This window comes from Salvelinus fontinalis, chromosome 31 (genome assembly GCF_029448725.1).
Source record: "Salvelinus fontinalis isolate EN_2023a chromosome 31, ASM2944872v1, whole genome shotgun sequence".
Classification (NCBI taxonomy): Eukaryota; Metazoa; Chordata; class Actinopteri; order Salmoniformes; family Salmonidae; genus Salvelinus; species Salvelinus fontinalis.
The window spans coordinates 19,164,095-19,175,568 of record NC_074695.1 but is presented as its reverse complement, the minus strand read 5'-3'; the positions used below and the strand labels follow the sequence as shown (position 1 = coordinate 19,175,568).

The 11,474-nt window shown below is 45.0% G+C and overlaps 1 protein-coding gene across 1 annotated transcript in view; it reads left to right on the top strand.

The window, feature by feature from the left end:
- The first annotated feature begins 7,702 nt into the window (after positions 1-7,702).
- LOC129829750 (adenosine deaminase-like) overlaps positions 7,703-11,474 on the top strand; it is a 30,846-nt gene continuing 27,074 nt past the window's right edge. Inside the window, exon 1 of the mRNA XM_055891642.1 lies at positions 7,703-7,876. Coding sequence (XP_055747617.1) covers positions 7,709-7,876 — 168 coding nt within the window. The 5' untranslated portion in view covers positions 7,703-7,708. The remainder of the gene's footprint in view (positions 7,877-11,474) is intronic.

The window sequence follows — 11,474 nt, the reverse complement described above, 5'->3', positions numbered from 1 at the left end:
GTGTGTGAGTAAGGAGGCCTACAATCCTGACTCAGTTACACCAGCTCTGTCAGGAGGAATGAGCCAAAATTGGCTACCCGAAACGTTTGACCCAAGTTAAACTATTTAAAGGCAATGCTACCAAGTACTAATTGAGTGTATGTAAACTTCTGAGCCTATGGGCATGTGATGAAAGAAATAAAAGCTGAAACAAATCACTCTCTCTACTATTATTCTGACATTTCACATTCTTAAATGTGTCTGGCGGCTCTGGCGGCTCCTGACTGGCTGGCGGCTCTGGCGGCTCCTGACTGGCTGGCGGCTCTGGCGGCTCCTGACTGGCTGGCGGCTCTGGCGGCTCCTGACTGGCTGGCGGCTCTGGCGGCTCCTGACTGGCTGGCGGCTCTGGCGGCTCCTGACTGGCTGGCGGCGCTAGCGGCTCGGGACAGACGGGCGGCGCTAATGGCTCGGGACAGACGGGCGGCTCTGACGGCTCGGGACAGACGGGCGGCTCAGACGGCGCTGGGCAGACGGACGGCTCAGACGGCGCTGGGCAGACGGACGGCTCAGACGGCGCTGGGCAGACGGACGGCTCAGACGGCGCTGGGCAGACGGACGGCTCAGACGGCGCTGGGCAGACGGACGGCTCAGATGGGGCTGGGCAGACGGGTGGCTCAGATGGCGCTGGGCAGACGGATGGCTCAGATGGCGCTGGGCAGACGGATGGCTCAGATGGCGCTGGGCAGACGGATGGCTCAGATGGCGCTGGGCAGACGGATGGCTCAGATGGTGCTGGGCAAACAGGCGGCTCAGATGGCGCTGGGCAGGCAGGCAGCTCAGACCTGCTGAGGCGCACAGTAGGCCTGGTGCGTGTTGCCGGAACTGGTGGTACCGATTTGTAGACACGCACCTCAAGGCTAGTGCGGGGAGCAGGAACAGGGCACACTGGACTCTCGAGGCGCACTATACACCTGGTGCGTGGTACCGGCACTGGTGGTACCGGGCTGAGGGCACGCTCCTCAGGGCGAGTGCGGGGAGAAGGAACAGTGCGTACAGGGCTCTGGATACGCACAGTAAGCTTGGTGCGTGGTGCCGGAACTGGTGGTACCGGGCTGGAGACACGCACCACAGGGAGAGTGCGTGGAGGAGGAACAGAGTTCTGGAGACGCACAGGAAGCCTGGTGTAGGCACTGGCGTTACTGGGCTGGGGCGAGGAGGTGGCGCCGGATATACCGGACCGTGAAAGCGTACTGGCTCCCTTGAGCACCGAGCCTGCCCAACCTTACCTGGTTGAATGATCCCCGTAGCCCGACCAGTGTGGGGAGGTGGAATAACCCGCACTGGGCTGTGCAGGCGAACCGGGGACACCATGCGTAAGGCTGGTGCCATGTACACCGGCCCGAGAAGACGCACTGGAGACCAGATGTGTTGAGCCGGCTTCATGACACCTGGCTCAATGCTCAATCTAGCCCGGCCGATACGTGGAGCTGGGATGTACCGCACCGGGCTAGGCATACGTACAGGAGACACCGTGCGCTCCTCCGCACAATACGGTGTATGCCCGTACTCTCGCTTTCCACGGTAGGCCCGGGAAGTTGGTGTAGGTCTCCTACCTGACTTCGCCACACTCCCCTTTAGCCCCCCCCCCCCCCCCCCAAATGTTTTTTGGGGGGGTTTCTTCTCGGGCTTCCAGCCACGCTTCCGTGCTGCCTCCTCATACCACCGCTCCTCGGATTTAGCTGCCTCCAGCTCTTCACGAGAGCGGCGATATTCTCCAACCTTAGCCCAGGGTCCCTTACCCTCCAGAATTTCCTCCCATGTCCAGGAGTCCTGTGTAATGGGCCGCTGCTGCTGCTGCTGCCGCTGCTGCCCGTTGCTACGCTGCTTGGTCCGAGATTGGTGGGTGGTTCTGTAACGGCAGCCTTCCTCCTCTTCGTCTGAAGAGGAGGTGTAGCAGGGATCGGACCAAGACGCAGCGTAGTTGGTGCTCAACATATTTAATAATGATAAACAGTGAACACTAAACAATTACAAAATAACAAAAATGTGGCAAACCGATACAGTCCTAGCTGGTGCAGAGAAAACACAGAGACAGGAAACAACCACCCACAAAATCCCAACACAAAACAAGCCACCTATATATGATTCCCAATCAGAGACAACACAAAACATCTGCCTCTGATTGAGAACCATATTAGGCCAAACATAGAAGCAGACAAACTAGACACAAAACATAGAATGCCCACCCAGCTCACGTCCTGACCAACACTAAAACAAGCACAACACACAAGAACTATGGTCACAACGTGACAGAGGCTCATAAATACTCTACTACTACTACTTATTAGTCATACTAGGAACTCTTGACATTTGCATAGATAAGAATGACTTAACTTTCAACCTAATAAATGAGTGAACCCCTGTTCACAATCCAGAGAAATGTTAAAGAGATTCTCCGGTACTTTTGTATACTTTTTAGCCAGAAGTTCTGAAAGTAGCACTCATGAGCCAAAAGTGGTCCCAGAAAATTTGCTTTGTCATTATGCGGTATTGTGTGTAGATTGTTGAGGGGGAAAAAAACATTTAATCCATTTTAGAATAAGACTGTAACGTAACAAAATGTGGAATAAGTCAATAGGTCTGACTACTTTCCGAATGCACTGTATGTGCCCCAGTCATTGTTCTCTCTCTCTAACTCAGCTGTCACTGAAAATGTGAGGGGCTGAAGCTCATTGGCTAGAACTCCAATTGTTAGGAGGCTGGGCCATGTGGGGGAAAATGTAGGGAAAATGGTCCAGTACAGCTTTCAAACTAGGGAATTCATGGCTAATGAGGTAAGACATTAATTCTGCTCATAGAGTTTTGCATGTATAAACTACACTGTAATAAACTTTTTTGTTGTTACTAATTATTATTATTATTATTAAGTAACTTGTTCTACAGCAGAGTTTTTTACCTGAACTATTAAAAAATGTATTGTTGGCCCAAAAAGTCAGTCAATTTAAAATTACATGTTGTTTAACATTTATCATCACCTGGGATTTGAATTCGCAACCTCTTGGTTCATGGCATTCAGATCTTCCTGCTATGCCACCATATCTTTTTTGTTGTTGCAGTGTACACACATTGAGACAAAAGCGGGAGGTTTAAAAAATACTCAGTAGTCGCCAAAGTTCCGGAGCAAATCATAACTGCATGATTTATGGTAATTTAAGTATTTTTTGACAACCTTTCTTATCTATGTAAACATAACTTGCTAAACTAATGCTTGAATCATGGAGGCCCCAAAGGCAATAAGATAATATGTGGCGGAAGCATGTACAACCAGTACATCTAATGCCGGAGTAGAAAAAACAAAACATTGAGGTTTGATGCAGGTTGAAAGTAATATGCAGTCTAGCTGCTTAATTAACCGTATGTGTTGCCACATGTACACTACAGTCATTGGTTTATAATGGGACATAGAACCATAATAAACAAAGGCAGTTTTCAGATAACAAACACATGGTGGTGCTACATCCTAATAGTGTTCAGATTTCAAGAGCAACGTGGAGTACCCTAACACTACAAATGTTCTTGATCTATATTACTTTCTTAATTGCATTTACAAAGAAAAGACCAAATACAAAAAACATATGTAAGTTGTACAGATCAGTAATTTAAAAATAAATGGCAAGTGTGCATATTATCTGTGTGGCAATATGTGGTTGTTGATTGTCACTGTAGAGCGTAGCTTATTTTGCTAATTGTTGAGTGTTCTTTAATAGTACAATAACAAAAAACTGCAATAAGACAGAGATTAAAAAAGGAAGCTGACAAGATGAAGAGGCCCAACTGAAGAGGCCCAGGACTTGATGAACATCAAGTGGTGGTGGCAGATAGCCTAGAGGTTAGTGTTGGGCCAGTGATTGAAAGTTTGCTAGTTTGAACCCCCTAGCAGACAAGGTGACAAATCTGTTGATGTGAACTTGAGCAAGGTACTGAACCATAATTGCTCCAGGGTTGCTGTTGATAATGGCAGACCCTTGCTGTGACCCCCAGGGGGAGTTGAAATATGCAGAAAAACACAATTCCAATTCACACACGTATTCATGCACACTTGTAGATGTGTGAAATAGGACAAATATAAGTACCAATATAGTTGTTATTATTATTCCAGTCAGTTTATCAAGGGTAACTGGCGGTTAAGACAGACCACAGAACCTTTCACAATAAGCTCATCATGATGATCTTGAAATTAGGGAAGCACTTTCAATAGTGGCCCCAGTTATTTACCTGTATGTTGGACTTGTTTCCAAATCAGATGTATACATGATTGGGTAGGTTACTTTCTAAATGTAATCCTAAATGTAATTCTAATTTTAAATGTAATAGTTACATGTCCAAAATTGTTATCAGTAACGCAATTTTTGGATGACCCAAACTCAGTAACATAATCAGATTACTTTCAGTCACTTTTGGATTACTTTCACCTTAAAGGCCCAGTCAAAAATGTGATTTTCCTGTGTTTTATATATACTGTATTTCCACACTATGAGGTTGGAATAATACAGTGAAATTGTGAAAATTGTAATAATGCCCTTTTAGTGTTAGAGCTGTTTCAAAAGACTACCTGAAATTTCAGCCTGTTTTTGTGTGATGGAGTTTTGGCCTGCCTGGTGACATCAGTATGTGGTAAATTGGTTAAAAGACCAATATAAAAGAGTTTCAAACCACTCTACCAATAAAATAAAATAAAATGTTATTTGTCACATGCATGAATACGGCAGATGTAGACATTAGGGGGGGGGGGGGGGTCAATGTAAATAGTCCGGGTGGCCATTTGATTAACTGTTCAGCAGTCTTATGGCTTAGGGGTAGAAGCTGTTAAATTAATTAATGAGCATTTTGGTCCTAGACTTGGCGCTCCGGTACCGCGTGCTGTGCGGTAGCAGAGGGAACAGTACATAACTTGAGTGACTGGAGTCTTTGACAATTTTTTGGGCCATCCTCTGACACTGCCTAGCTACCCCTAGTATATAGGTCCTGGATGGCAGGAAGCTTGGCCCCAGTGATGTACTGGGCCGTACGTACAACCCTCTGTAGCGCCTTATGGTCAGATGCCAAGCAGTTGACATACCAGGCAGTGATGCAACCGGTCATGCTCTCGATGGTGCAGCTGTAGAACTTTTTGAGGATCAGGGGACCCATGCCAAATCTTTTCAGTCTCCTGAGGAAGGAAAGGTGTTGTCATGCCCTCTTCAAAACTGTCTTGATGTTTTTGGACTATGATAGTTTGTTGGTGATGTGGACACCAAGGAACTTGAGACTCTCGACCGGCTCCACCACAGCCCTGTCGATGTTAATGGGGGCCTGTTCGGCCCTCCTTTTCCTGTAGTCCAAAATCAGCTCCTTTGTCTTGCTCAAATTGAGGGAGAGGTTGTTGTCTTAGCACCACACTGTCAGGTCTCTGACCTCCTCCCTATAGGCTGTTTCATCATTGTCGGTGATCAGGCCTACCACTGTTGTGTCATCAGCAAACTTAATGATGGTGTAGGAGTCGTGCCTGGCCACGCAGTCGTGGGTGAACAGGGAGTACTGGAGGGGACTGAGCATGCACCCCTGAGGGGCCCCGTGTTGAGGATCAGCGTGGCAGATGTGTTGTTACCCTTACCACCTGGGGGCGGCCCATCAGAAAGTCTAGGATCCAGTTGCAGAGGGAGGTATTTATTCCCAGGGACCTTAGCTTATTGTTGAGCTTTGTGGGCACTATGGTGTTGAACGCTGAGCAGTAGTCAATGAACAGCATTCTCAAATAGGTGTTCCTTTTGTCCAGGTGGGAAAGGGCAGTGTGGAGTGCGATAGAGATTGCATCAACCGTGGATCGGTTGGGGCGGTATGCGAATTGGAGTGGGTCTAGGGTTTCCGGGATGATGGTTTCGATGTGATCCATGACCAGCCTTTCAAAGCACTTCATTGCTACCAACATGAGTGCTACGGGGCGCTATTCATTTAAGCAGGTTCCCTTTGCTTTCTTGGGCACAAGGATTATGGTGGTCTGCTTAAAACTTGAAGGTATTACAGACTTGATCAGGGAGCAATTGAAAATGTCAGTAAAGACACTTGCCAGTTGTTGCACGCATGCTTTGAGTACACGTCCTGGTAATCCGGCTGGCCCCGCGGCTTTGTGAATGTTGACCTGCTTAAAGGTATTGCTGACATCGGCTACAGAGAACGTGATCACACAGTAGTCCGGAACAGCTGGTGTTTTCATGCTTGCCTCAGTGTTGCTTGCCTCAAAGCGAGCATAACATGCATTTAGCTCGTCTGGTAGGCTCGTGTCACTGGGCAGCTCGCGGCTGGGTTTCCCTTTGTAGTACTTAATAGTTTGCAAGCCCAGCCACATCCGACGAGCGTCTGAGCCGGTGTAGTAGGATTCAGTCTTAGTCCTGTTATGATGCTTTGCCTGTTTGATGGTTCGTTGGGAGGGCATAGCGGGATTTCTTATAAGCGTCCGGAGTAGTGTCCCGCTCCTTGAAAGCAGCAGCTCTAGCCTTTAGCTCAGTGTGGATGTTGCCTATAATCCATGGATTCTGGTTGGGATATGTACGTACGGTCACTGTGGAAATGACGTCGTCGATGCCCTTATTAATGAAGCCGTGACGGAGGTGGTATACTCCTTAATGCCATTGGATGAATCCCAGAACATATTCCAGTCTGTGCTAGGAAAACAGTCCTGTAGTGTAGCGTCCGCGTAATCTGACCACTTCCATATTGAGCGACTCACTGGTACTTCCTACATTAGTTTCGCTTGTAAGCAGGAAACAGGAGGATACAATTATGGTCAGATTTGCCACAAGGAGCAATAACAGTTAGTTTTCAGTTTTCTCCTCCCAGACAGTCCTGGCAAAATTCTTGCTTGAGAAATTGTTATTTGCTAAGAAATTATTTGTGTTTATTTTTGACCATTCTAATTGAAACAATCACAGTAAGGTATTTAATTGTTACCCAAAAATTAATTATATGATATTGAGATTTTCAAAAAATAGCTGCATTGGACCTTTAAAAGGCAGACAAAAAGGATTCATCAAACACATTTGGTGTGTCATCATAGTGGTCTCTGACTTGTGGTCTCAAAGGAATAAACTTAAACCAGCGCTTTTTTTCTATGCTGAATTTAATGTTACTTAGAAAACAAAAGTTTTTGTATTTTTTTATTTGTATTTTGCATTGTAATGTATTTTTTTGCAAACATCCTTTCTGATTTTAAAAGTAGATAATCTAGTAATCATTTAGTAAAGTAATCATCTAGTTTTTCAAATGTATCTGTAATCTGATTACAATATTTTTGCTGGAAATTCAGGTACATTTTTGTTTTGTGTAATCAAATTACATGTAACTGATTACATGTATCACTTCCTCCTTTCCCTGGATGTATAGGACTTGGTCTGGCTACAGTAGCTCTGGACAGGCCATAATCAGATCATTGGTAAACCTCTAAGCATTTGGCCAACGATTAACCTACTGTATGCTGCTAATCCTACTCACCACAACTAGTCTACTGTTTACACCGTGGAAACATTGTTACCGTGAAAATGTATCTGTAGACCTAATTATCTGGTTACAATACCTTCTATAGTATAACGGTAGATAAACTCGATTTGCTAGCACGTTTATTACAATAGGCCTAATTGCATGCTGTTGTTGGGGGTAGGATCAAGGCGTGTCCCATGTCCAATGCGAGCTAGACATGTATATAATGGTAGTGCTGAACGCTATTCGAGTTCTGGGCGTGACAAGCTTGAAGTTGCGCCTCTCATTCTGCGCTATCAGCACTTTCACATTCACCGGCAGACACAGGAGAGCCTTCACAATGGCAGAACACTTCACTGAACAAGTAGTATTTAACAAACCAAAGGTAAGTTGTATTTGACGATGTATCAGGCAAAATGACAGTTGCATTAAATTATTCATTATCCTGTTTACTCTCCTTCTCAACCACTTTGTAACTATTTATTCATTATCCTATTATTCCTTCTCAAACTTGTCACCGCGTAGGCTGTACTTCGCTCGGCAATGATAGGGTTTGACGACGCTCTTTCATTTGTTTCTAAATTCTAAAATCAAGGAAGCACCTGGTTAGAAGAAACGAAAAGTAGAAAGGGAGCGTAAGCTACTATTGATGAACTGTTGTGCCATCTGTGGGCCGTTCCTATAGCCTATTCATTTGCATCAATACCTAGCTAAACGTTTTAAGAAGATGCTAACTAGATGCATTTTCTATTGATACATTTTCTAACGTGTTGTGTGGTATTTTCACACTCACTTGGGTTTTACATAGCATGTAATACGTTGAGCATTAGATAACATTTCACTGGAATTATGGATGAGCATTGATGGTGCCGCCTCTTTCTATAGGCAGACTAAGCGCGCTAGGCGTAGGGCACCAAATTAGAGGATCAGTATATTTCCACTATGTCAGTCACTCAAAGCTTTTAGATTGGTGGTTGAGGTAGTCTAGCCAGCTATCAAACCCTTGTATGAGGCCTAATTATCACCAAATTACCAGCCAGGCACGCAGGGCATGTTGATTTACTTAGTCACTCTCACACATATATCATGTGAACATGACAAAATGTGTAGAACGGCAGGAAATTTGCTTTAAAACTGCTAAATGTTCTCCGCCCCATTGCAAAAATATCGCCTAGCGCCCCCGGAAGGCTAGAGGCGGCTCAGGGTGGTGGGATTGGCAGGTGCATTTACTGGTGGAGCCAGATTGATTGTGTCAAGCCCATGAAGACTACTGGCTGTGTTGAGAGTATCAAATAGACAAGGGGTGACACTGTAGGCCTATATAACACATATATACCATAGTTTAAATATTAATGGTGGACAAATGCACCAAAAACACCAGTAATAAGATAGTTTGGCTGTTAAAGCTACTTTGTCTTTGATTATAAGCAGTAGGCTACTCTACTTATTCAAGTGTTGCCTTTTTAAACTGATGTAGAGGGTAAATTAATCTTGGTTACCCAAAAGTAATGTTTCATTTAGAATCTGCCCACGAGAGATTAAGGGTAAGCAAGCTGCTCTTCCTGATACCCGGACAGTGTAATTCAATTCACACACTGTCTCCTATAGAGGGTCAACACAAAAACAATACAATATTTTATTGTTCCATTATTCAGGGTCAATAGTAATGTGGTTGTTTTTGCTGTCAGAGTCCCCAGCCCCAACACACAACGTACAGACAACGTACAGACAACACACAACGTACACACAACATACAGACAACAACACACAACAGGCTGGGAGCAGCACAGGGTCAGCCACAGAGCAGTGAACCTGGAGCAGGTTAGGGGTTAAGTTGCCTTGATCAAGGGCACATCCGCAGTAGGTGGAGAATGCCTAGTGAGTGCTCGATTGATTTGTATGTATTATGGATCCCCATGAGTTCCTGCCAAGGAACCAGCTACTCTTCCTGGGGTACAGCAGCATTAAGGCCAGTTATATAATTAAAAACATTACATTACACAACAGATTTCACAACACATCAAGTGGGTTTCCTCAGGCCACTACTCTACTACCACATATATACTGTGTGTGTGTGTGTGTGTGTGTGTGTGTGTGTGTGTGTGTGTGTGTGTGTGTGTGTGTGTGTGTGTGTGTGTGTGTGTGTGTGTGTGTGTGTGTGTGTGTGTGTGTGTGTGTGTGTGTGTGTGTGTGTTGCTCGGACATAAAGACATTGCTCAGGGTTCGTGTTCATGAAACGTCTCAGACTAGGAGTGCTGATCTAGGATCAGGTCCCTCCTGTCAATGTTATACAGTGGGGCAAAAAAGTATTTAGTCAGCCACCAATTGTGCAAGTTCTCCCACTTAAAGATGAGAGCGGCCTGTAATTTTCATCATAGGTACACTTCAACTATGACAGACAAAATGAGAAAAAGAAATTAAGAAAATCACATTGTAGGATTTTTAAAGAATTTATTTGAAAATTATGGTGGAAAATAAACTTTTGTTATTGGCCAAATACTTATCTCAATACTTTGTTATATACCCTTTGTTGGCAATGACAGAGGTCAAACGTTTTCTGTAAGTCTTCACAAGGTTTTCACACACTGTTGCTGGTATTTTGGCCCATTCCTCCATGCAGATCTCCTCTAGAGCAGGGATGTTTTGGGGCTGTTGCTGGGTAACACGGACTTTCAACTCCCTCCAAAGATTTTCTATGGGGTTGAGATCTGGAGACTGGCTAGGCCACTCCAGGACCTTGAAATACTTCTTACGAAGCCACTCCTTCGTTGCCCGGGCGGTTTGTTTGGGATCATTGTCATGCTGAAAGACCCAGCCACGTTTCATCTTCAATGCCCTTGCTGATGGAAGGAGGTTTTCACTCAAAATCTCACGATACATGGCCCCATTCATTCTTTCCTTTACACGGATCAGTCGTCCTGGTCCCTTTGCAGAAAAACTGCCCCAAAGCATGATGTTTCCACCCCCATGCTTCACAGTAGGTATGGTGTTCTTTGGATGCAACTCAGCATTCTTTGTCCTCCAAACACGACGAGTTGAGTTTTTACCAAAAAGTTCTATTTTGGTTTCATCTGACCATATGACATTCTCCCAATCTTCTTCTGGATCATCCAAATGCTCTCTAGCAAACTTCAGACGGGCCTGGACATGTACTGGCTTAAGCAGGGGGACACGTCTGGCACTGCAGGATTTGAGTCCCTGGCGGCGTAGTGTGTTACTGATGGTAGGCTTTGTTACTTTGGTCCCAGCTCTCTGCAGGTCATTCACTAGGTCCCCCCGTGTGGTTCTGGGACTTTTGCTCACCGTTCTTGTGATCAGATCGAGGGAGATTATCAGTGGTCTTGTATGTCTTCCATTTCCTAATAATTGCTCCCACAGTTGATTTCTTCTAACCAAGCTGCTTACCTATTGCAGATTCAGTCTTCCCAGCCTGGTGCAGGTCTACAATTTTGTTTCTGGTGTCCTTTGACAGCTCTTTGGTCTTGGCCATAGTGGAGTTTGGAGTGTGACTGTGTGAGGTTGTGAACAGGTGTCTTTTATACTGATAACAAGTTCAAACAGGTGCCATTAATACAGGTAACGAGTGGAGGACAGAGGAGCCTCTTAAAGAAGAAGTTACAGGTCTGTGAGAGCCAGAAATCTTGCTTGTTTGTAGGTGACCAAATACTTATTTTCCACCATAATTTGCAAATAAATTCATTAAAAATCCTACAATGTGATTTTCTGGATTTTTTTTCTCATTTTGTCTGTCATAGTTGAAGTGTACCTATGATGACAATTACAGGCCTCTCTCATCTTTTTAAGTGGGAGAACTTGCACAATTGGTGGCTGACTAAATACTTTTTTGCCCCACTGTATAACATGGACAGGAGGGACCTGATCCTAGATCAGCACTCCTAGTCCGAGACACAAGATACTGGCCCGGGGGTAAGAAAGACACTAAAGTAAATACTGATCCTAAGTCTTCTTGAACATATACCACC